Below are 27,244 nucleotides of genomic sequence, written 5' to 3'. Positions count from 1 at the left end.
AGGCTCAATGCTGGCGATAACAATTCCTGCAACATAGGGTCAGACAGGAGAAGAATGTTGTAATCTGCAAAGCCCTTCTGATTCTTGGAGTGAGGCCAGCATTAATACAACGCACGATTGTTACTTCTGAATGTCCCTTTGCAAAGAACAGTGTTTCTCAAACTTTTTTCTGACCAGATCTGCATAAATACATTTTACATCGCCGCTGGCGATACATACGTGCAAAACACTGAAATCGAAATTTCTCTAAACAACTCCTTTACTACGTGATGTACTGTGAAACTTTTCTATTTTGTTCTATTCTCAATTTTATTAAAAACTGAGGGTGATGATCCCGATCTACCGAACCAATTTCACAATGCGCTAGAGATTATAACCCGCGGTTTGGAAAATACTGGCTTGGAAAAAGCTCTTTGATCTGTGTCATTCTCCTCACATCTCCCTACACCTCTGCGGAGTTCCGATTGTCTGGTTTCGTCCTGATAATCACTGTGTTGTGTTTTCCCTACACGCTCTGTGACGGGGCCGTCCGCCTCCTTCCTTGGCTCCTTTAAGAGGGTGGTAACGGTACATCACCGCGGGAGTGGAGAGGCAGGGCCCACTAGGTCCTCGCTGCAGGCCAGGCCCGCTCATCCAGTTATTGTGAAAGCCGGGGTGTGCGCGCGAAGAGTGGGAGGGTAGGGGTGAGGCAGGAGCAGCACTGACGCCTCGCAGGGCTGAGTAGCAACAGCTCCTCCGCGCCGCGTTTCCGGAGACCCTGAAGGAGTCCGCGCGTGCGCAGAGCGCGTCCCGGGAACTGTTCCGCCCATGGAGGCTGCCGAGCGCGCTCCCGCCGAGCCAAAGTACAAAGTGGGCTCCAGAGCGCGGGCGGCGCGGCGGCGCGAGCCAAGGGGCGGTCCTGCGCGGCCGTCCCCGCCCTCTGCTTTCCTCCCAGTCTCCCCCGCGCTTCGTGCAGTAAGGTAGCTGCCGCCGCCGCCGCGTCCCCTCGCCGGCTCGCTGGTACCGGCAGTGCTATGGCGGCCTTCAGCAAGTACTTGACGGCGCGAAACTCCTCGCTGGCTGGTGCCGCGTTCCTGCTGCTCTGCCTGCTCCACAAGCGGCGCCGCGCCCTCGGCCTGCACGGGTAAGAAGGCCCGTAGCCGTGCAGCCTTCCCGGGCCGGAGCGGGCGCTCCCCGCGCGCTCTCTCTCCCCACCCGGCCGACAGGTCTCTTTGCCCGACGGGGTCAGGCGGAGAGAGGGCCGACCGCGACTGCCGTGGGGCTTCAATGTCAGGGTGTCCGCGAGTCCCCGCCACGACGGCGTCGGTCCCAGCTGGCCTGTCCGGCGACCTCGCTCCACCCCGGGAGTGCGAATTCTTCTTCTGCGCCCGCGGGCGAACCGGCGCCCAGCCAGCACTCAGGCAGCGGCCTCCAGTTGGGGGTGGGAGGGGGACGCGGTGTGTCCCCCACCCCCTTTCCTACATCACCCCCTTCTGTGTCAACTTTCTGGGTGTGTTCTGGTTTTGCCATCTCATCTCCAGACCGTGAAGGATTTGTTTTGGGGACGTGGATGTGTGATTGAGGATGGGGATTGGATTCGCCAGGCTGGAGGCTGGTGTCTAAGTCACTTGGACGAGGTTTGGCTCGATTCCCGACTAACTGCTGTTGAAAGTCGCGAGGGTGGCTTCTATGAAACTATTCCCGGTCCACTTGGCAGGATTGCCGTCTAAAGTGGTGAGCCCTTGGAGTCGGTGAACCCTTTGGTCGGTGAACATTTGGTCGGTGGCATTTCATCCGGAAAGGCTGGATCAGTTCTGTCGGACTTAGAGGGAAATGTTTTCCTTCCTGGGCTCTGTAGGTGAAAGATGAGAGTGTGGTTTAGGTGAGGATCAAGCTCCTTTTTAATGACACGCCACTGCTTCCACCGCGGGAGAATTTTCAGTGCTTAGATTTAACTTTGGGAGGTTATCAGTTCAGAAAAAGGAAAAAAGAGAGAGCTGAATTACGGTTGCGACATACAGGTATGTATGTCACATACATGCAATTTTTATTTGCTGGACAAGTGAAAGAGAAAAGGCTACTTCCCAAGCATTCTTGCCAGTCATTGAATATTTCGTATTAAATCTTGACATACTACTTTCATGAATTTTATTTCATTCATTCCTCTGAGCAGGTACTGTTGCCTCCTGTGTTTGATTTGCCTACAATATCTAATTAGTAGTAAAATCTGGACTAAAACACAAATAGACTTCTAGTTTGTAGTACCCTTTCCATTAAGTTCTTTCTAGCCGCCTTCTGTTTTTATCTTACTAGAGTCTGAAGTGATGATCTTTCTTTTCCTTCCTAAATCCATTTAACAGAGTTGAAAATGATTTGCAGCGTAGTCTGGGCAATACAGCGCTTACTCATTTTTCTTCTATTCAGTTTGCTTTTAAAAGGATTAATTTGGGAAAATAAAAAGCAAGTTTTTCTGTTGGTTTGTATGAACTCCCAGTTGCAAATAGAAGTTACCTGTTACCTGGGAACATGCCAGTAGAAGGAAGATGTTAGGTCCTTTAACTTGAATTCTGTTTTTGCAAAGAAGTGTTTCAGGGCATAGAACAGGTGTTTTAATATGGAGGAGGGGACTCGAGGACAGCCCTACAAGTTCTGGATTACTTTTATGATTGTATGTATATGTGATATAGTATCACATACATGCCACATACATATAGTACACATAGAGCTTGAAGAATTTTTACAAGTAGAACACACCCGTGTAATCAGCACCCAGATCAAGAAACAGAACATTATCAGCACCCCAGAAATTCTCCTCATGCCCCCATCCAGTCACAGTCCACCTAACTACTAAACCAGTTTATAAGACCATAGATTATTGGTAAGGGAAATTTTAAACAGAATCTAATGGGAAATAGTAGAGATAGAAGTAAAATAATATAATATAATTTGTCTTATTAAATAATTTTAGCTGCTTATTTGCCATTGTAAAATGCCTAAAAAAAATTTTTTTTGAGAAACGTTGTGAGCTTTTGTGGGGATTAAATTCTTTAGCAGGAGATGTACTGAACAAAAGATTATTATTAGTCTTTTGCATTGGCATGAGTGGGGAAAATCTCTATTTTACACAGTATTTTGTTGGAGGAGATTGCAGATTCTGAGCAGATAATCATGAAGTTTAAATTGTTGAGATGAAATGATTGAACTATTTTGAAACCATTAAAAATGGTATTGAGTGTATTTTTGTAGATATTGTACTTCCAGAAGCTTACAAATATCTTTCAGTCACCACCTTTGGTATCACAGTTTGAAGATTAGAAGATTCTAACTTTATATTTGAGTGGCCTTTTGAATATCTTTGGTAACAGAACTAATTAATTTTAATATCTGGTGCTTAATTAAGGAAACTGTGGCTACTTGGCCTTCTTTTGTCTATGTTGTTAATAGTAGGTTGGTTTTAGAATATATATTCCCTTAGAATTGGATAGGTAATAGAGCTAGTAAAATCACTTTAAAAATTACAGTGTAACATTATTCCAAACATTAGGAGAATGAGTAATTAAATGTTCTGGGTTACTTTTAATTTTTGTTAATGTAATTTTTTTCACTCAGTTAAATCTCATATATGTGTGTGTGTGTTTCTGACCTTTTATTGTGGAAAATTTTGCACATATAAAAAGTAAATAGAATAATACAAGGATTGCCCAATACACTTTACCCAAGGAGTACCAACAACATTCTATATTCTTGTTTCATCTATATCAACCTGCCTGTCACCCCTTATTTTTATAGGTTTCTTAGGTAAAATTTATATACATTGAAATGTACAAATATTAGTTATACATTTTTTAAACAAATGGATACACTATGTAACACATCCCTATGACAAATTAGAACATTTCTATCTCACCAGAAAGTTCCTTTGTATTCATTCCTGATCAGCTTGTATTCACTCCTGATTCCAGCACTGCTAAGCTAACTTTTTCACATTAGTTTGCCTAATCTTACATTTTATTTTATTATTTAAGGGGAAAAGAAGAATCTTTTTACTCATGGATAAAGAGGGCTATTTAAAGGAAGTGTCTATTTCAGAATGTTATATTACTGTGCTGGGAGCTATAAGATTGTGTGTGTGTGTGTGTGTGTGTGTGTGTATTACAAAAATATATGACTTGTTTTCTCAGGGAGCTTACCTTCTTGTTAGGGAAAAGAAACTTAAACACTGATAGCAGAATGAAATGTACAGATAGACATGTCTTAGAAGTTTTGAGAAAGACAAGATTAATGTGTTTGGGAAGGGTTGGGGAAGGCTTCATGAAGGATGTGTGTTAAGCCTAGAAAGGGGGTAGGAGTGGATAACTGGAATAAAGTGACTGTTACAGCATCCTTTATCAGATTTTTGTTGCATTTATGTTAGGAAGAAACTTTGTGGTGCCCTTTCAATCCATCTTCCACTGCCACCAGAGCTCTTTTTAAGAAGCTCAGATATGATCATAATATTCCTTCATTAAAATCATTAATCTACTCTAAAATACAAACTTTCTGTATTCGTGGTGTGGTCCTTCCCTACTTTTCCTACTCATCCAGCCATAAGTGCTGGGATTACAGGCATGAGCCAACTTGCCCAGCTGATACTTTTTTTTCTTCAAGACTTAGGTGTTTTCTGTCTTTTTCTGATTTCCAAACTGATGTAAGTGTCCTCTGCTTTTATGATACTGTAGGCCAGGGGTCCCCAACCCCCGGGCTGTGGACTGGTACAGGTTGGTGGCCTGTTAGGACCCAGCTGCACAGCCTGTGCAAGCGAGCATTACCACCTGAGCTCCGCCTCCTGTCAGATCATCAGGGGCATTAGATTCTCATAGGAGCGTGAACCTATTGTAAACTGCACATGTGAGGGATCTAGGTTGCACACTTCTTATGAGAATCTAATGCCTGATGATCTGAGGTGAAACAGTTTCATCCTGAAACCATCCCCCAACTCAACCCCAATTTGTGGAAAAATCGTGTTCCGCAAAACTGGTCCCTGGTGCCAAAAAGGTTGGAGACTACTGCTCTAGATATCCCCTACTCTAGCACTTACCATTCTGTATTGCACTAGTTTGTTTTCTTGGCTTTTGCCTACATCAGATCCTGAGTTTCTTGAGGGCATGAACTGAGTCATCTTTAATTCCCTAGTTTGGCTATGTCATGGGTTAGACAGTGTTTATAGAGAGGATAAATGACATAGGATAGTTGAAGAACTTTTAAGCATAATTGACAGGCATTTGGAGATGCCTAGTACAAACATGAATAGAAACATTCTTTTTGCAGAAGTAATAGTTGTGTACCTGAGCATATATAACCTGACCTGGGTAGTGGGAAATCAGTGGGCCAATTTTAGAAGGCAGGGAATGGTACCAGTCTATATAGCCATAGTATTTTATTATCTTTAAAAAACAGAACAGAACAAAGCAGTTTCTTTCGCTTCTTATCAATGCTTGTCAAATAGAGTTCGGATTTCTCATCTTGGATTTCAGAGCCTCCCTCAATCTGGTCTCACTTTACCTGGCTAATCTTATATGCCATTGCTTGCCAATGGGTACTCTCTGTTCCAAATAGGACAGTTTCTACACTGTTCTTTGAACAGGCCACACTCATTTTTGGCTTTGGAGCTTTATTCATGCTGTTACTCATACCTAGAATATCTTTCTATGATATCCCTGTTCTCCAACTCTTGTCATCCTTGAAGGGTTAGGTCAGGGTCACCCTATCCATGAAGTGTTATTTAACTACTCCAGATGATCTAAATGAAGATCACCTCTTTTAAAATTTCTGAAGCATGCATTTAAATACCTTTATTGTTTTATCTATTCATTGCTTGACTGGGTATAATCTAGCTAGGTATACCAAAGTCCACCTGCTTATGGGGTGATTTTCCTGCTTTTTTTTTTTTTTTTTTTTTTTTTTTTTTTTTTTGAGACGGAGTCTCGCTCTGTCGCCCAGGTTGGAGTGCAGTGGCGCGATCTCGGCTCACTGCAAGCTCCGCCTCCTGGGTTCACGCCATTCTCCTGCCTCAGCCTCCCAGTAGCTGGGATTACAGGTGCCCGCCACTGCGCCCGGCTAATTTTTTGTGTTTTTAGTAGAGACGGGGTTTCACCGTGTTAGCCAGGATGGTCTTGATCTCCTGACCTCGTGATCCACCCACCTCGGCCTCCCAAAGTGCTGGGATTACAGGCGTGAGCCACCGCGCCCGGCCGATTTTCCTGCTTTTAAAAGCCCCCATCTATAAATGGTGGGAACACAGTTTCCTCTCCTAAATATTTCTGAGGAATTTCAGGGAGCTTGTGTTTCTTTTAGTGACACCTTACTTCGCTTCCTTTGGAGCACTTTCTGCTCTATTTTAGAAGGTACTTACATCTTGTCTCTTGAGCCTGTCTGTTTGGCGTCTGCCTTGATTTCTCTAAAGAATCAATCACAAAGCAGATATTTATAGTAGGGCTTTATTGAAAATTTGGGAGGAGTGGTAGGGATTATATCCCAGCATAGTGAACAGCTTAAAATGCTTTTATTTAGAAGTTTCTTGGACATTCCCACTGCTGGAAATTTCTTGACTTTTTTTTTTGTCCTGAGTCTCAGCCCTGTTGCCTGCTGCTGGGCCTTTCTTTACCCATTGGGTGTCCTTATATCTCCAGCTTCTTACTCCCTGCACTACGTTACTGCTAACCCCTCTACAACTTTCCTGCAAACTTCAAAATTCAGCTTTCCTTCCTTAAATCTGCCTCATTCAAATCAAGCTCTAGAAGGGGCTGGCTTCACTTTTCTCAGTTTCACAGGCGCACTGGGTGTTTTGCAAAGTGCAAGCATGAATCATGTGAGGGGTTAGAGCGGCTTGAGACCCTTACAGTTACCCATGAGTAGATGTTATATGGCCCCGTTTGGATCCTCAAAATAAAAAAGAGATGCTTAAGCAACCTTGGATGGAAAAAAAAGCATTGAAGAATTTGCCAGCCAAAGTAGCTGTGTACTGAACCCAACTGAGGCAGATCAGGCCCAGAGCAGTGTTCTGAGAACTGTGTAGCTATCTGTGGTCTGCTAGGGGGAACTGAGTACAGGTTGTTTAATTAATTATATGTCCCAGTTACTGGCACATTCACATCCTTGGTTAGGCATTCTATTTCAAGGCTTTTACTCTTGCTGTTTCCCCTGCCCGAAGTGCTCTTTCCTCAGATACTCACATTGCTTACTCTCCCCACTCTTTCAGTCTTTTTTCAGACATCCTTTTAGTGAGAACTTCTATTGCCATTTGATTTATTTTTATTTATTTATTTATTTTGAGACGGAGTCTCACTCTCTCACCCATGCTGGAGTGTAATGGCACCATCTTGGATCATTGCAACCTTTGCCACCCAGGCTCAAACAGTCCCCCTACCTCAGCCTCCCAAGTAGCTAGGACTACAGCCACACGTCACCACACCTGGCTAATATTTTTTGTAGAGACAAGGTCACATTATGTTGCCCAGGCTGGTCTCGAACTCCTAGGCTCAAGCGATTTTCCCACCTCAGACTCCCAAAGTGCTGGGATTACAGGCAAGAGCCACTGTGCCTGGCCCCTGCCACTCAAAATAGCATCCTGTCTACCTTCCTGACTTTACTTTTCTCCTTAGCACTTATCACTATAAAATATGCTATATATTTTACATATTTATCTTGTCTGTTGTATATGTTTGCAGTATATACATACTGCTAGCATTTAAGTTCCACAAAGGAAAGAATTTTTGTCTATTTTATTCACAGTTGTAGCCCCAGTGGCTAGAACTGTGGCTGGAATATATAGTAGACACTCATATTTGTTTGACTCTACAACAACAAATGAGATTCTCATTTTTTGGGGGCTGTGGTTACTATTGTTTTAAATAACACATTCTTTTTGCTACAAATGTAAATGTTGTCTTTAGTATATTTATGAGCTCTTTAGGAGCTGGACCACTTATACCCCCTATATGTACAGGTAAAGCAAGTCTCAGAAACTTAAAAAAATGCTATCATCACCTGCTTTTGACAGTTTAGTAGAGTGTAAACATTAAAGACAATTTAAGAAAATTAAAAATCATCCATAATGTTATAACCATAATACAAATACTGTTTTATTTTTGTTTCCTTTTATTCTGTATTTATGTGCATTTTTGCAGTTATAACGTACATGTTTTGTTATTTTCATTTAAAGCATACCTCTTTCCTATATTTCCCTATACATGACCTTCATAACTATACTTTTAAAGAAATACATAAATATTCCTCTGTGTGGCAATATCTTAGTTTGTTTTCCTGTTAGCTATTGAGCATCTAGACTGTCTCTGGAATTTTTATGGATTATACTGGTGTATTTTTGCAAGCGAACATTTTCATCTCTGCTGAATAACTTCCTTGGAATAAATTGCCAGAAGTAGGATTAATGAATGGAGGCTTGTGAATTTCCTTAGTGTTTGTGGAAACTGTGGGCATTCTTAAACTACACAGGTTGATGTATTACTTTTCATGAGTTGTGCCAATTTGCAGTACTATGAATGAACACTGACTTAATTACCTACTCATCATTAGGGGATATTTAAATTTTTTTCTACTTTACGGATGCAAAATAGTCTTGAAAGATTATTTTAATTTGCACGTATTTTATAATTTGCAAAAATGAACATTTTTTTTGTGCAGCAACTTGATCTTTATTATGGAGGTAGTTTGGCATAGTGTTAAAGAATAGTCTTTAGAGTCAGATGTAGGTTCAATTTTTCCTGTGGCCGTTTGTCAGATCTGTGACCTTGGTCAATTTACTTAACCTCTTTGAACCTCAGTAGAACAGGGATAGTAGTATTTACTCACTCACTCAGCAGTTAAGTGAGGATTAATGGAGAAAACGTTTTAACCCAGTGCTCAGTAAATAAAAGGTAGCTCTCATTCCTATGCTTGCTAAAAGAAAACTAAAAGGACAACAAAACGTACCTTTGTTAGCTTCTTAAAAACTCCCGAGCCTTCCTAATTTCCTCAGATACACCCATGAAAATCTCCCAAAAGAAGCCTTTTTCAATTGATAGAATCATTTACTTTCAGAGTTGGAAAGTATCTTAAGTTAGTTTTATGTGACATGGTTTTAGGTTTCTGTGTTTTTTCAGTTGCTGCTTCCTGAATATGACAGTCTTTATTTCTCCACCTTTTAAAGAGGCAGTGCTAAATGGAATTCGGCATTCAAAGTGTCTTCTCACTGGCACACTAGCAGAGAACTGTGACCTACCTTGTCCTAAGCTTTCATTAAAGATCCTAAGATGTTAAGCTTTCATTAAAATAGCGTGAAGTTACATTCATTTTTATGACTCTCAAATATTTTTCACTTGTATTTAGCTTTCACAATGGTTTTCCCTTCTTTCCCCCTCCTCACCTTGATGTGTTTGATTTTTTTTTTTTTTTTTTTGAGATGGAGTCCTGCTCTGTCACCCAGGGTGGAGTGCAGTGGTGCAATTTTGGCTTACCGCAACCTCCGACTCCCGGGTTCAAGTGATTATCTTGCCTCACCCTCCCGAGTAGCTGGGATTACAGGCACCCGCCACCACACCCAGCTAATTTTTTTGTATTTTTAGTAGAAATGGGGTTTCGCCATGTTGGCCAGGCTGGTCTTGAACTCCTGACCTCAGGTGATCTGCCTACCTCGGCCTCCCAAAGTGCTGGGATTACAGGTGAGAGCTACCGCGCCCAGCCTGAATTTTTTTTTTTTTTTTAAACCTGGGTGCAGGTCTTTATACTTATTTTTGGTTGGGCACATTACTTCTTCCCTCTGAAACTTTTTGATCTGCACAATTAATTACTATTCCTTCTGTATGTTTTCCTAACAAACTTAAAAAACTGGACAGGACTGAGTATAGAACAGTATGTTTACACCACTATAATCTTTCTATTAATTGACACCCTTTGCTTATTGTATTGGCTCTCATTTTTAACTTAGCAGCATCTTTTCACATATTTCCTTCTGGTAGTAGACCTGGCATTCTGACAGTATCCATAACCTGATGCATACTGGGCCAGAGTCCTCTTTTGGGATGTTTCTGCTGGAGCTGGTGTGGGGAAGGGTCTTTCTTTCCTGTCACAGAGGTGTGAAGGTAGACCCTAGAACTGTATGTATGTAGCCTTGGTCTCTTACATGGAAAGGGCAGAAACCCTGATTTTGTTTATCATCAAATGCTTTGTAGCATAGTGAACAAAATTTACAAAAATTTCGTGATCCCTTTCAAAGAAAAGAATGACCTTAGTCTGACATAGTTTTTTGGTGAATTCATATTTTCTCCTAAAAGTTACCACTTCCTTCTAAGTACCCATGCCATACTGCCCATTTAGATAAGTTAAGTTGTAATTTTTTTCCTAGGATCAACATCACACTCATCCATGACCTGATGAATATCACCTTCTAATCTGTTTCAATGTAATATGAACTTGAATTATGAAGGAGAAAGATAGGATCTTCCTACATTTTCTTTGGAATTATATCTGCTAAATTAAGTAAAATTTTATGGGAAATGGTATATCACTATGTTGACCAGGCTAGTCTCGAATTTCTGGTCTCCAAGCGATCGCCTGCCTTGTTCTCCCAAAAGTATCAGGATTACAGTCATGAGCCACTGTGCTCGACCCTATTAGTTCTTTTGGAAAGGTTTTTATGTAACTGTTGTTTAAAATGGCATTTGTATTATTTCTACATAAAATTAGGCATCAGGCCCTTGCTTAAAAACATGGCTTTCATCATAACATTCTTTTTAAGAGTAAGTCACTTTTGTTTTAGGCATCTCTGTCAAGAATATAGCCTTCTATAAAGTTAAGGATAAAATTCTTTGGATAACTGCTATTTATGTAATACAGTGGAACTATTATAAATATTAAGATGGTTTGAAGCCTTAGGTAAAATAGGAGTATGCTAAAAGGTGTTTTGTTTATTTTTTTATTTTTTATTTTTTTGCCACAAGATTGAGAAATGGAAAAGTGTTTTTTTTTAAACACACCTTTCTTATCAGTTTGCTAGATTAGCAGGCCCGAGTGAATGCAGTTAAGTTAATAAAGTATAAAATTGAAAATAAAGCTCATCAAAGCATAATCAGCTAGTTTGATATCTGTAAATAGATGTAGCCGTCTCACCACTATAATGGTACTATAATAATTGACATAAAAGTGGATTATATGATTTACTCTATGCTTAAATTATTTGGACTTTAATATTTTATTAATACATTTATTGGCATTAAAAAGCACTGTGTAGAATGAGGCAACTGCTCTAGGTAAATAATAATTTAGTCAACATGTTATGTTTATAATGTATCATTGCATGTCACTATTTTAAAAATATTTATACAGCTTCTTAAATGTATGAAGTAAGCAATGTGAGACATAGTACGATATGGTTTGGCTGTGTTGTAGGAGGGACTGGTGGGAGGTAATTGAATCATGGGGACAGGTCTTTCCCTTGCTGTTCTTGTGATAGTGAACGGTTTTTTAAAGAGGAGTTCTCCTGTACAAGCTCTTTTTGCCTGCCGCCATCCACATAAGATGTGACTTGCTCCTCTTTGCCTTCCACCAGCATCGTGAGGCCTCCTCAGCCATGTGGAACTGTGAGTCCAATTGAACCTTTTTTTTTGTAAAGTGCCCAGTCTCGGGTATGTCTTTATCAGCAGCATGAAAACAGACTAATACAGCAAATTAGTACAAGTAGAGTGGGGCATTGCTAAAAAGATACCTGAAAATGTGGAAGTGACTTTGAAACTGGGTAACAGGCAGAGGTTGGAACAATTTGGATGGCTCAGAAGAAGATAGGAAAATGTGGGAAATTTGGAACTCCCTAGAGACTTGCTGAATGGCTTTGACAAAAATGCTGGTAGTGATATGAGCAATAAGGTCCAGGCTGAGGTAGTCTCAGATGGAGATGAGGAACTTGTTGGGAACTGGAGCAAAGGTGACTCTTGTTATGTTTTAGCAAACAGACTGTCAGCATTTTGACCCTGCCTTAGAGATTTGTGGAACTTTGAACTTGAGAGGGGTGATTAGGGTGTTTGGCGGAAGAAATTTCTAAGCAGCAAAGCATTCAAGAGGTGGCTTAGGTGCTGTTAAAGGCATTCAGTTTTATAAGGGAAGCAGAGCATATAAGTTCAGAAAATTTGCAGCCTGACAATACCACAGAAAAGAAGAACCCATTTTCTGAGGGGAAGTGCAAGCCAGCTGCAGAAATTTGCATCAGTAACAAGGAGCCGAAAGTTAGTCATCAAGACAATGGGGAAACCCAGGGCATGGCAGAGACCTTTGTGGCAGCCGCTCCCATCACAGACCTGGAGGTTTAGGAGGAAAAATTGGTTTCATGGGTCCGTCCCAGGGTCCCTTTGCTGTGTGCAGTCTAGGGACTTGGTGCCCTGCATCCCAGCCACTTCAGCTGTGACTAAAAGGGGCCAAGGTATATCTCAGGCTGTGGCTTCAGAGGGTGTAAGCCCCAAGCCTTGGTAGCTTCTATGTGGTGTTGAGCCTGCAAGTGCACAGAAGTCAAGAATTGGGGTTTGGGAACTTCTGCCTAGATTTCAGAGGATGTATGGAAATGCCTGGATGCCCATGCAGAAGTTTGCTGCAGGGATGGGGCCCACATGGAGAACCTCTGCTAGGGCAGTGTGGAAAGGAAATGTGAAGTTGGAGCCCCCACACAGAATCCCTGCTGGGGCACCACCTAGTGGAGCCATGAGAAGAGGGCCACTGTCCTCCAGACCCCAGAAGGGTAGATCCACCAGCAGCTTGCACTGTGCGCCTAGAAAAACTGCAAACATTCAACGCCAGCCCGTGAAAGCAGCCAGGAGGGAAGCTGTACCCTGCAAAGCCACAGGGGCAGAGCTGCCCAAGACCATGGGAACCCACCTCTTGCATCAGTGTGACCTGTATGTGAGACATGGAGTCAGAGGAGATAATTTTAGAGCTTTAAGATTTGATGGCCCTGCCAGATTCTGAACTTGCGTGGGGCCTGCAGCCCCTTTGTTTTGACCAATTTCTCCCATTTGGAATGGCTGTATTTACCCAATGCCTGTACCCTCATTGTATCTAGTAAGTAACTAACTTGCTTTTGATTTTACAGGCTCGTGGGCAGGTCTCGGATGAGACTTTGGACTGTGGGCTTTTGAGTTAATGCTGAAATGAATTAAGACCTTGGGGGACTGTTGGGAAGGCATGACTGGTTTTGAAATGTGAGGACATGAGATTTGGGAGGGACTGGGGCAGAATGATATGGTTTGGCTGTGTCCCCCTAAATCTCATCTTGAATTCCCAGTGTTGTAGGAGGGACAGGTGGGAGGTAATTGAATCATGGGGGCAGGTCTTTCCTGTGCTGTTCTAGTGATAGTGAATAAGTCTCATGCAATCTGATGGTTTTATAAAGAGAAGTTCCCCTGCACAAGCTGTTTTTGTCTGCCACCCTTCACGTAAGGTGTGACTTACTCCTCCTTGCCTTGCACCATGATTGTGAGGCCTCCCCAGCCACGTGGAACTGTGAGTCCAATTAAACCTCTTTCTTTTTTAGATTGTCCAGTCTTAGGTATGTTTTTATCAGCAGTGTGAAAACAGACTAACATAGTGTCTCAGGATAAGGACAACAATTCTGTAAATTTTTGTTAATTTAGTGAGTAGGCCTACATGTAAAAAAGCTGTTTTAAAATTAAATATGACTTTAATTTTAAAAATTAAACATTTTTGCATTATCAAAGTTAAATATACACCGTGGGAATTTGAATAACTAGAAGAAAGAAGGGAGAAAACACCTTTTCTAACGTTTATTAGTGTCATATTTTATTGATTCTAAGATGCACTTTTTTTACATTTTAGCATCTCTGTTCACATTTTAACTTCTCTGAAATTTGGATGCGACTTACAATGATGGCATTTAGCTAAAATCATATTAGCATATTGGTGCATTTCCTTTTTACTATGCATACTTTTATCTTGCCTATAAAAATACTGCATATCAGCTTGCATGAAAGTCAAACTTCTGACTATAAATTCATTGTTGTTGCCATTCTTCAGTTTATCTTGGAGGTGTGGCTAAAAAAGGTAAAAATGTGTGAAAAAGAAGAATTTGAGATAAAATCAGATTTTTTCCTCTTTCCAGAATGAGGGCTGGAGGAAGTAGCTTGGCCTGAGATAGGCAGGTAGAAATCAATCAACTACTCAAAAACAAAGAACCCAAAGATCATGCCACCAAGTCAAAGTCGAGTGCTTGCTATGTACCAGATGCTGGGTTTTCAGATGTTAAGCTAAAAAGTAAATTAGACAAGAGTTTTGCTGTTGAGAAACTCATAGACTATTGAAAGAGAGAATGTTGTATCTTGACATTTTATACGAAATTTCTAGTTCAAAAAAAACCAACAAACATTCCCTGATAATATTTTATTTAAAATATGGTTTGTTGTTGCTTTTTGAGACAGGCTCACTCTGTGGCCTGGGCTGGAGTACATGGTGCCATCATGGCTCACTGCAGCCTTGACTTCCTGGGCTCAACTGATCCTCCCACCTCAGCCTCCTGAGTAGCTGGGACTATAGGTGTGCACCACCATGCCTGGCTAATTTTTAATTTTTTTGTAGAGATAGGGTCCCAAAGTGTTAGGACAATACGGGCGTGAACCACCATGCCTGGACTAAAATATAGTTCTTTATTTACCTGTGAATACAGTTATGTTGCATCAGGAAATTAGATTTAAGATATTTTCAACTGTAGGACTCATGTGACTTTTTACCCCATCAACAGTGCCCAAGATACATTGTTTAGTGAAGAGGTGGGGTGGAGGAAGCAAGCATAGGACAGAATAAATGAGGTGATCCCATTTCTTAAGTATCATATAATTTCTAATTTAACTGTTACTGGTTGAATACATTTCTGTATGTATTTTATGACTGGTTCAAGAAAATATCTATTCTCTCTTCCCCCACTGGAGGAAACATGAATGTGAGAGGAAATAACAACATTTATCCAGTACGTTCTGTTGAGTGCTATATGTCAATAGGCTAGGCTTTGAGATACCAAATTAAATAAATGTTATTTTTAACTCCAGTCTTGTGGCACTATTACTACAAATGCATAGAAAATTTGTACAACTGAGTATGAGTAGACCTGTGGTAGTAACACAGTTTAATTCTTCTGGTTGTTACCTGGGAGGGTTTCATACTGGAGCTTGACCTTAAGAAATATATAGTGTTTTGCTAAGGGGTAAAAGGCATTCCAGGTAGGGAAAACAGCTTGCACAAAGGCATGGAGTTAATGGAGTTACATTTGAGAAGGAACTGCAAGGAGACGAAGCTGGAGATATTACTATAAATAAAGTATTTGTTGAACGCTTAACCATATTTTAGACATTGTTCTAAATGTTTTACGTTTATTCCTAACAACAGTCTTTTGAAATAATTCTTTTTATTGTCTTCATTTTACAGGTGAGGAATAAGTAAAAATGGTATCTAATTATGAGAGTCCTTAAGTTCGAATTAACCATGTGGAAGGTAAAAGGCAGAGTAAAACATTTAAATCAAAGTCTTTCAAATGAATTTAGATTCAAAGAACTCAAGAATCATTCAGGGGTTAAAAAAGGTTTTATATTAAATTACAAAGTGAAATTCATTATTAAAATTCTATTTGCTATATTAAGTCATGCATTGCTTAACAATGGAGACGTCTTCTGAGAAATGCACTGTTAGGCAATTTTTTTTTCTTTTTTTTTTTTGAGACAGAGTCTCACTCTTGCTCAGACTGGAGTGCAGTGGCACTATCTCGGCTCACTGCAACCTCTGCCTCCTGGGTTCAAGCAATTCTCCTGCCTCAGCCTCCTGAGTAACTGGTATTACAGGCACGCACCACCACCACGCCCGGCTAATTTTTGTATTTTCAGTAGAGACAAGGTTTCACCCTGTTGGTCAGGCTGGTCTCGAATTCCTGACCTCGTGATCCACCCACCTCTGCCTCCCAAAGTGCTGGGATTACAGGTGTAAGCCATCATGCCCAGCCTTTTTTTTTTTTTTCCAGACAGAGTTTCGCTCTTGTTGCCCAGTGTGGAATGCAGTGGCCCAATCTCGGCTCACTGCAACCTCTACCTCCCGAGTTCAAGCGATTCTCCTGCCTCAGCCTCCTGAGTAGCTGGGATTACAGGCATGTGCCACCATGAGCAGCTAATTTTGTATTTTTAGTACGGACGGGATTTCTCCATTTTGGCTAGGCTGGTCTGAAACTCCTGACCTCAGGTGATCTGCCTGCCTTGGCCTCCCAAAGTGCTGGGATTACAGGTGTGAGCCACCACGCCCGGCCCGGTTAGGCAATTTTATTGTTGTGTGAACATCATAGAGTGCACTTATACAAACGTAGATGCTATATACACACCCAAGCTGTATGGTATATGGTATAGTCTATTGCTCCTAGGCTACAAACCTGTACCTCATGTTACTGTACTGAATACTATAGGCAGTTGTAACACAATGGTCAGTTTTTTTTTTTTTTGTCTAAACATGTCTTTTTTTTAGACAGTGTCTGGATCTGTCGCCTAGGCTTTAGTGCAGCAGCATAGCCTTGGCTCACTGCAACCTCCGCCTCCCAGGCGCAAGTGCTTCTCCTGCCTCAGCCTCCCCTGTAGCTGGGACTACAGGTGTGGGCCATCATGCCCTGCTAATTTTTTTTTTTCCAGTTAAAACGGGGTTTTGCCATGTTGGCCAGGCTAGTCTCGAACTCCTGGCCTCAAGTGATCTGCCCACTTTGGCCTCCCAAAGTGCTGGGATTACGGGTATGAGCCACTGCTCCCAGCCTCTAAACATGTCTAAACATAGAAAAGGTACAGTTAAAATATGGCATAAAAGATAAAAAACGGTGTACCTGTATAAGGTGTAGTTACCATGAATGGAGCTTGCAGGACTGGAAGTTGCTGTGGGTGAATCATTGAGTGAGTTATGAGTGAATGTGAAGGCCTAGCATATTATTGCACACGACTGTAGACTTTATAAATACTGTACACTTAGGCTACATGAAATTTATTTAAAAAATTTTTTTTAGTTTAAAAAAAATCACTGTCTTCCACTTCTATATCTTGTCCCACTGGAAGGTCTTCAGGGACAGTAAAATGTGTGGAGCTGTCATTCATATGATAGCAGTACCTTGGAATATTTTTTGAAGGATCTGCTTGAGGCTGTTTTACAGTTAACTTTTTTTTTAAGTAGGAGTACACTCTAAAATAATGATGAAAGTATAGTATAGTAAATACATAAACAAGTAACATAGTCATTTATTATTATTATCAAGCATTATATACTGTACCTAATTGTTCTATATGACTGGCAGTGCAGCAGTAGTTTCATCACCACATACATGTGAGTAATGTGTTGTACTGCGGTATGATGTCAGCTACAGAGTCACTAGGTGATAGGAATTTTTCAGCTCCATTATAATCTTATGGGACCACTGTTGTGTATGCATTTTTCACTGAAATGTTATGCAGCGCATGACTGTAATACAATCATGGTGCAATACTCTAAGAGTTAAGGCACCTTTTATTGTAGATTATACCACAGACAGAAAACTGCATAAATACATAAATAATGCAATGACATCTTTTACAAAACAAAACACCCTTTTAACCACTACCCAGATCAAGAAATAAATCTTTGCCAGCCACTGCAGAAGCCTTCCACATGGCCCTTCCCAGTCACAGCCCGTTTCCTCTCACCTAAAAGTAATTGCTATCCTGACTTCTGTATAATCGCATCTTTGTGTTTCCTATAATTTCATCACCCAAATGTGCATTCCTGAAAACTATAATTTAGTTGTGTTTGTGGTTTTTTTTATCTAAGTCTCTTAACCTACATATCCCCCTGCCACCTCCCTTTTCCCTTTCTTTCTTACCGTTTATTCCCTGAAGCAGCCAGTTATTTTGACCTGTACAGATTCCGTAGTCTAGATTATGCTGATTGCATACTTTTTCTTCATCCTTTGTATTTCCCATAAATTGGTAGTTGGATCTAAAACCTTGATCAAATTTAGGTTTTGCTTTGAGTTTTGTTTTTTTTCCACTTCCTAGGAGTTAGTGTGGTATATTCACCATCAGGAGATATATAAAGCCAGGCATGGTGGTTCTCACCTGTAATCCCAGCACTTTGGGAGGCCCAGGCAGGAGGATAACTTGAGCCCAGGAGTTTGAGACCAGTCTGGGCAACGTAATGAGACCCTGTGTCTATAAAAAGTAAAAAACATTAGGCAGGTGTGGTGGTACATGCCTGTAATTCCAGCTACTGAGGTGGGAGGATCACTTCAGCCTAAGAGATTGAGTCTGCAGTGAACTGTGATGGCACCATGCACTCCAGCCTAGGCAACAGAGCAAGATTCTGTCTTGCAAAAAAGAGAGTTATAGTGTCTAGTTTTCTCTCTTTTTGTGATTTTAGCAGCCACTGATGCTTGACACCTAGATCAGTGAATTTATTAAAGCTTGCAATATGGTGATATTTGAATTCTGTTATTTCTTCACTTATAAGGTGGAATGCTTCCACAGAAAGAAACCTTTTCTTTTCTGCTATCTGGTTAGTAGTTGTACCTAGTGGTGCAGTTCAATTAGGAAAAGTTGGATATTTGCTTCTTCATTTACCAGTTATCAAAATAATATGTTAATTTCCTGTTATTACCTAAAAGTGACCAGTGAGTTCTTCTTGTCATTATGAATGAACCTTTTGATTTAATTATTTGTGCTTCAGTTTATTACAGCTCTTGTCCTTATTTTTGCTCAATTGTCCCATCTTGGACCAATGGGAGCCTCTTTAAGCTGGCTCCTTAGTGCTTTTGACATGGCTTTAGTGATCTTTGATAGCTTCCTTGCTGTCTGTAGTAATATGTTCCAGGCTCCTCTTAGACATTTCCTGACCCAGATCTAGAATCAGCTTTTTTTCCTAAGAAGAGGTTGCTTCCTTTTATTGGGAAATGGTATTTCAAGATCACAATTGGAATTTAGGGATGCTCATTGCTACTAGGTTGGCCGTTGTTTCTAGGCTTTTCTTATGGACAGAGCCACGATATGCATACTGACACTTCCAATCCATATACAAGATTTCAAGATTTTTTAAATTATCATCTTCTATTTACATCTGTATCTCCTTATATCCCATACTGATAATCCTGATTCTCAAAGACACAGTCGATGGTCAAATTAGAGTATCATGGAAATATTCAGTTGCGTTATCCCACTTTACACACTCAGTGTTCTCCAAATAATAATACAAATATCTCTACTATTAGTATGATTACTGAAAATGGTTAAATTTTTTTCACATAGGCTCTTTCCATTCTTCCTTATTTTTTGGTTGTACTGTATCTGTGTTGTCAGAGCATATTGATATAGGCATGCCTCATTTTATTGCACTTTACTTTTTTGTGCTTTGGCGGTAATGTGTTTTTTATAAATTGAAAGTTTGTGGCAACCCTGCATTGAGCAAGTCTATTGAAGCCATTTTACCAACAGCATGTGCTCACTTCATGTCTCTGTATCATATTATGGTAATTCTCGTGATATTTCAAACTTTTTCATTTATCATATCTGTTATGATGATCTGTGATTGGACATCTTTGTTGTTACTATTGTAATTGTTTTGGGGTGCCATGAAATTCAAAAGCTGGGTTTCTTGTGCCAGTTAGCCGAGTTGTGAATGCAAAGGAAAAGTTCTTGAAGGAAAACTGCTCCTTCAGTAAACACAAGAATGATAAGAAACAGCCTTATTGCTGATAGGGAGAAAGTTTGAGTGGTCTGGATAGAAGATCAAACCAGCTGCAACATTCCCTTAAGCTAAAACCTAATCCAGAGCAAGATCCTAACTCTTCAGTTCTGTGAAGGCTGAGAGAGGTGAGGAAGCTGTAGAAGAAAAGTTTGAGATTAGCGAAGGTTGGTTCATGAGATTTAAGGAAAGCGGCCATCTCTATAATATGAAATTGCGAGGTGAAACAGCAAGTACTGATGTGGAAGCTACAGCAGGTTATCCAGAAGATCTAGCTAAGATAATCGATAAAGGTGGACTGTACTAAACTACAGGTTTTCAATGTAGACAAAACAGCTATCTATTGGAAGAAGATGCCACCTAGGACTTTCATAGCTAGAGAAGATAAGTAAATGCCTTGCTTCAAAGAACAGTCTGACTCTTTTGTTAGGGGATAATGCAGCAAGCAATTTTAAGTTGAAGCCAATACACATTTACCATAGTGAAAATCCTAGGGCCCTTAAGAATTATGCTAAATTTACTCTGCCTACATGTAAATGGAACAATAAAACCTGGATAGCAGCACGTCTGTTTACAGCATCATTTATTGAATATTTTAATACCACTGTTGGGACCTACTGCTCTGAAAAAAGATTCCTTTCAAAATGTTACTGCTCATTGTCAATGTACCTGGTCACCCAAGAGCTCTAGTGGAGATGTACAAGGAGATTAATGTTGTTTTCATGACTGCTTATACAGCATCCTTTCTGCAGCCCATGGATTAAGGAGTAATTTTGACTTTCAAAGCCTATTATTTAACAAATACATTTTGGAAGGCTGTAGTTTTCATAGATAGTTATCTCTGTGATGGATCTGGGTTAAATAAATAGAAAACCTGGAAAGGATTCAGTACTCTAGGTGCCATTAAGAACATTTGTGGTTCATAGAAGAAGGTCAGAATATCCACATTAATGGGATTTTGGAAGAAGTTATTCCAACCCTCATGGATGGCTTTGAGGGGTTCAGGATTTCAGTGGAGGAAGTAACTGATGTGATAGAAATAGCAAGAGAACTAGAAGTGGAATCTGAAGATACAACAGAATTGCTTCAATCTCATAATAAAACTTGAAAGGATGGCCGGGTGTGGTGGCTCACACCTGTAATCCCACCACTTTGGGAGGCTGAGGCGGGCAGATCACGAGGTCAGGAGATCAAGACCATCCTGGCCAACATGGTGAAACCCCATCTCTACTAAAATACAAAAAATCAGCCGGGTGTGGTGGCATGTGCCTGTAGTCCTAGCTACTTGGGAGGCTGAGACAGGGGAATTGCTTGAACCTGGGAGGCAGAGGTTGCAGTGAGCCGAGATCACATCATTGCACTCCAGCCTGGCAACAGAGCAAGACTCCATCACACACACACACACACACACACACACACACACACACACACACAAACAAACTTGAAAGGATGAAGAGTTGCCTCTTATGCATGAGCAAAGAAAGTGATTTCTTCAGATAGAATCTACTCTTGGTGAAGATGATTTGAACATTGTTAAATGACAACAAAGGATTTACGATATTACGTAAACTTGGTTGATGTGACAAGATTTGAGAGGATTGATTGACTCCAAGTTTGAAAGTTCTATTGTGTAAAATGCCATCAAACAGCATAGTATGGCACAGAGAACTCTTTTTGTGAAAGGAAGAGTTAATCACTATGGCAAACTTCAGTGCTGTCTTATTTTAATACATTGCCACAGCCACCCCAGCCTTCAGCAACCACTGCCCTGTTTGTTCAGCAGCCATTAACATGGAGGCAAGACCCTCAACCAGCAAAAGGATGAACATTTTTTAGCAATAAAGTATTTTAAAAACCAAGGTATGTCCATTGATTTTTTTTTTAGATATAATGTCATTGGATACTTGAGAGACTGCACAGTATAGTGTAAACATAACTTTTATGTGCACTGGGAAACCAAAATGTTCACGTGACCCGCTTTATTGCCTGTTAGCTTTATTGCTATGGTCTGGAACTGAATGTGAAGTGTCTTTGAGGGTACACTGCTATGTATTCTTTCCCTTTTAACTCTCATTTATTCCTAGTTCTGCAAGTAAATCCATATTGAGTGCTCACTACCTCTTTTTAGGTCACTGGCTTTATAGTCATTCTTCTTGTCCAGAGCTTGTTCTGTAGTAAATTCCTCAGGAAGAGCTCATGGAACAATAATCTCTGAATTGTTTCATGTTGCAAACAGTTTGTCTGTGACCTTTGTACTTGAAAATTTGTCTGGATGTAAAATCCTAGGTTAACATTTTCTCTTCTTGAATATCTTAAATATGTTACTCTATTGTTTTCTGACACTGAGGGTTGTTAACAAAGTCTGTGGCTAATCTCATTTGCTTTTCCCTTTTAAATGACTTGGTCTTTTGTGTATCCAAAGGATTTTTTTTTCACATTAAAAAAAATTCTAGGCTGGGCACAGTGGCTCATATCTATAATCCCAGCACTTTGGGAGGCTGAGGTGGGCAGATCACTTGAGGTCAGGAGTTTGAGACCAGCCTGGCCAACATGGTGAAACCCTGTCTCTACTAAAAATACAAAAACTAGTCAGGTGTGGTGGCATGTGCATGTGGTCCCAGCTGCTCAGGAGGCTGATACAGGAGAACATGGGAGGTAGAGGTTGCAGTGAACTGATTGTGCTGCTGCACTCCAGCCTGGGCAACAGAGCAAGACTCTATCAAAAATAAAAATACTCTGTTTTGTTTGAATATATGAAATTGTATATTTGTATATAATTTGTATATTTACTTTCATGTTTTATCTGTTGTGTTTATTTGCCCTTGTACTTTTTATGGTTTCATATTCAATTTTGAAATTATTTTTCTTTCTAAATTTCTAATTATTTTGTCACCACATTTGTAAGTTTAAAAAATATTATTTTATGCTGTGAGTTTATGTCTAGCATTGGCTTCTTGTACTTCATTTAGAGACAAGCTCTCACTGTGTTCCCCAGGTTGGAATGCAGTGGCTATTCACAGGTGCAATCACAGCTTCCTGCAGCCTTGAACTCCTGGCCTCAAGTGATTCTCTAGCCTCAGCCTCCCAAGTAGCTGGGATTGCAGGCACACACCACTGTGCCTGGCTAGCATTGCTTCTTAATTTTTTCTGGATTATTTTGACATCATAGGTTATAGTTTTTATATCTTGTAGGAATGTGTTTCTCACATGCTTTCATTGTCTGTAGGGATATTTTTATTCTTGTATTTTTTCTTATAATGTTGTAAAAGATTTAACTTTGATACTATCCCATTGTTTGCTTTTCTTTTTTTGTCTGAAATTAATTTTTTCAACTTTTAGAAGAGGAAGTTTGATTTAGGATAACTTTTCTAATTTATGCTCTACAGCACCCTCTTCTGTTGTTTTCATGTAGTGTTTGAAAATACTGTTTACTATCTGAGATCTCTAGGCTGTTTCTTTCTTACCCTTTGTTCCTATGGTCTCACATAGTATTCTGTTCCCTGCAGTTTCTCTTCGCAGGAGGCTCTGTTCTGAAAGGGAGCTTTAACTGGTTAATTTTGAGTCTTCAAGGGTCCAGGCTGCTCCATGCCCAATAGACCTTACCTTGAACTCCTTGCACTTGCTTACAGTGCTGTTTACTGGACTGTGTGGAATGCCTCCCAGTTCAGCTGCTGCTCTCAAATTGGTCCTTTAAGTTTTCCAGTGAGTTCTTTTAGTGATGTAGGGATCTTCCGGAGGTGCATAAGATACCCTATTACTTCACTCTGCTACCTTTCCGGTTTTGTAGCTGTTGGTAGGTTGTTACCTCCTATTCATATTTTGGGATTTGTAGAAATACTTTGTCATCTAGTTTTCTAGTTTCGTCGTATGTGTTGTCCATGGGTTTTGGGTTTTGCTATCCTAGTTGCTCAGTCAGGTTTTTTCTTGGGAGGTGGAGGATGGGTTCAAGGAGCTTCAAAATAATCCCATTTATCTCAAATCACTAGAATAAAGATAGAATTTTTAATAAATGCCAGTAGAATAATTGGTTAGCCATTGGAAATGCGATAAAATGAGATCTACATCTCATACCATATGTAAGGATAAATCCATTAAAGTATACAAGTGCCAGAGAAAAACATGGGTGGATTCCTCTGTAACCTGGGTGTAGGGAAAGCTTTTGTAAGTGTGACTCGAAAATCCAGATGCAACAAAAGAAAATATTGATACGTTTGACTATATAAAATTAAAAAGCTTCTGTGTGGTAAAAACCCACCATAACAAAAGACAAATGACAAACTTATAGAACATATCTGTAATATATATCACAGATATAGGGCTAATAAGTATATAGATGATTCTTAAACATGTGATTAACCTCACTTAAAATATGAGAAATGCAAATTTAATCTATACTAAGATACTGTTTCACATATTACTTTGGCAAAAACTTAAAAATGCAACAATATACTTTGTTGGTGAGGCTGTGAAGAAACTGGAACTCTCTTACAATCCTGGTGGTAATGCAGAGGTGCAGCCTTTGTGGAGGGGAATTTGATTATCGCTAACAAAACTGCGTATGCATTTATGTATTGACTCAGTAGTCCCACTGAGGATACAGCTCTGAAAGTGTGCAAATACAGATGTGTAGGGTTATTCATTGGGCGTTTCTTGTTATTACAAACTATTGGAGACAACCTAAATGCCCATAGATGCATAAGAGGTGGTTGAATAAACTATGGTACTTACACACAATGGAGTGTTACAGAGCTGTGAAGAAAAATGAAGATGCTTTCTGTGGACTGATAGAAAGTGATTTCTAGGAAACATTAAGTGAAAAGTACAAAAGACTAGATATGCTATCTTTTATGTAATGAAGGGAAAATCAAATATGTTATTTGCTCATTTTGTACAAAAAGAAGATGGATAAATAAGGAAATGATGAAACTGGTTACTTAGAGGGTATGAGTAAGAACGGGGTCAAAAGGAGGGGGTGGTTGAACAAGGTAAGAGGATATTATTGGGATAATCAGAGAAATTGGAATAAGGTCTGATTAGTTTTAGTATTCTATCCATGTTAATTTCATGATTTTGATAATTGTACTATAGTTATATAAGAGAAAGTCTTTGTTTTTAGAATATAAACACTGAAATATTTAGAAGTAACAATCTCAGATTGCTTAGGAAAAAATGCATGTGTGTGTATATATAGAGAAGAATAAAGCAAATTTGTTAGAACATTAATTGGGAAATCTAGATGGAAGGCATAGAGAATTCAGTGTATTATTCTAGCAGATTTTCAGTACGTTTGCAATCATATCAGAATTAAAAGTTTATTTTAAAAATACTGTGCAATTGCTATAAGCCGTTTTCCCAGAATTCCGTCTGTAAGATGACTTATGTGGCTCTTCTGCCTTTTTTCTAAAGGACTTCCATATTTTTATGGAACACTATTTTATAGTTGCTGTGGAGGAACCCAGTTTTATGAGTGTAGTGAATCTTATAAACAAGTTATGAAATGTGCTTTAGTTATCAACTTTTGCATTGGTATTGTATATAATTTTTAAAATAGTCTTTACATTAAAAAATGGTTTAAATATATTTAGGAGGTATAAGTGAAGATTTCTTACATGCATATATTAGACAGCAGTGAAGTCTGGGCTTTTAGTGTACCCATCACCTGAATAGTGAACGTTCTACCCAATAGATAATTTTGCAACCCTCACCCCGCCACCCTCCCACCTTTTGTAATCTGCAGTGTCTGTTATTCCACTCTGTATGTCTATGTGTACACATCGTTAAGCTCCCACTTATAAGTAAGAACATTTGATATTTGACTTTGTTTCAAAGTTATTTCATGGGATAATAGCCTCCAGTTATGTCCATGTTGCTGTGAAAGACATGATTTCATTCTTTTTTATGGCTGAGTAGTATTCCATGGTATATATGTACCACATTTTTCTTATCCAGTCCTCCATTGATGGGCACTTAGGTTGATTCCATATCTTTACTGTTGTGAATAGTGCTATGATAAACATACCAGTGCAGGTATCTTTTATATATATATATTTTGTTTCCCTTTGGATATATACCCAATAGGGGGATTGCTGGATGGAATGGTAGTTCTGTTTTTAGTTCTTTGAGAAATCACCATACTGTTTTCCATAAAGATGGTAATAATTTATATTCTCACCACAGTGTGTAAGCATTCCTTTTTCTCCACATCCTTGCCAACATCTGTTGTTTTTTGACTTTTTAATAATAGCCATTTTGACTGGTATAAGATGGTAATCTCCTTGTGGTTTTAGTTTGCATTTCTCTGATGATTAGTGATGTTGAGCATTTTTTCATGTTTTTGGCCCCTTTGTATGTCTTCTTTTGAAAAATGTCTGTTCATGTTCTTTGCCCACTTTTTAATAGGGTTACTTGTTTTTTTCTTGTTGAGCTGAGTTCCTTGTGTATTCTGGATATTAGCCCTTTATTGGATGCATAGTTTGCAAATATTTTTTGCCATTCTGTAGGTTGTCTGTTTACTCCATAGACTGTTCCTTTGTTGTGTAGAAGCTTTTTAGTTTAAGTCTCATTTGTCTATTTTTGTTTTTGTTGTGCTTGGTTTTGGGACTTGGTCATAAATTCTTTGCCTAGGCCAATGGCTAGAAGAGCTTTTCTCTTGTTTTATAAACAAGTTATAAAATGTGCTTATCAGCTTCTGGGATTTGTGTAGTTTTAGGTCTTACGATAAGGTCATTAATCCATCTTGAGTTAATTTTTGTATGTGGTGAGAGGTAGGGGTCCAGTTTCGTTCTACATGGCTATGATTTTCCCAGCACTGTTTATTGAATGGGGTGTCCTTTCCCCAGTGCATATTTTGTTGACTTTGTAGATCAGTAGGTTGTAGGTGTGTGATGTTATTTCAGGGTTCTGTATTGTGTTTGTATAGAAATTTTAGAATTCGCATGTTGGGATTTTGGTGGAGATTGCTTCTGATAGATAGATCACTTTCTAATATTGGTTATATTGCCGTATTTTTTTGGATCAGTCTTGCCATGAGTTTATAAAATGTGTTAATTTTTCCCAAAATTAAACTTTTAGTGTAGTTTTCTCTCATGTCTTTTTTATTTCATTATTTTTTGCTTCTATCTGTGTTTTTATATTTTTTGGCTGGGCACAGTGGCTCATGCCTGTAATCCCAGCACTTTGGGATGTTGAGGCAGGCAGACCATGAGGTCAAGAGATCGAGACCATCCTGGCCAACATGGTGAAACCTCGTGTCTACTAAAAATACAAAAATTAGCTGGGCATGGTGGTGTGCACCTGTAGTCCAAGCTACTCGGGAGGCTGAGGCAGGAGAATTGCTTGAACCTGGGAGGCGGAGGTTGCATTGAGCCAGGATTGTGCCACTGTACTCCAGCCTGGGCGGCAGAGCGAGACTCCATCTCAAAAAAAAAAATAAAAAAAAAAAATGGAGTCCCACTGTGTTGTCTGGGCTGGTCTCAAACTCCTGGACTCAAGCAGTTCTTCTGCCTTGGCCTCC

The 27,244-nt window shown here is 39.8% G+C and overlaps 1 protein-coding gene across 5 annotated transcripts in view; it reads left to right on the top strand.

Annotated features, from left to right (window-relative positions):
• The first annotated feature begins 577 nt into the window (after nucleotides 1-577).
• ABCD3 (ATP binding cassette subfamily D member 3) overlaps nucleotides 578-27,244 on the top strand; it is a 101,552-nt gene continuing 74,885 nt past the window's right edge. The window contains exon 1 of one of the 5 annotated variants that reach the window (XM_019031964.4): nucleotides 578-1,123. In XM_019031964.4, the coding sequence (XP_018887509.1) occupies nucleotides 1,014-1,123 (110 nt within the window). In that variant the 5' untranslated portion in view covers nucleotides 578-1,013. Of the gene's footprint in view, nucleotides 1,124-1,169; nucleotides 2,001-27,244 lie in introns of those variants that run through there. The other 4 variants (XM_019031984.4, XM_019031939.4, XM_063696865.1 and 1 more) reach the window with 4 other exon arrangements.

This window comes from Gorilla gorilla, chromosome 1 (assembly GCF_029281585.2).
Source record: "Gorilla gorilla gorilla isolate KB3781 chromosome 1, NHGRI_mGorGor1-v2.1_pri, whole genome shotgun sequence".
Lineage (NCBI taxonomy): Eukaryota > Metazoa > Chordata > Mammalia > Primates > Hominidae > Gorilla > Gorilla gorilla.
Note: the sequence above shows the minus strand (reverse complement) of the source record. Positions and strands in the feature narration are given on the sequence as shown.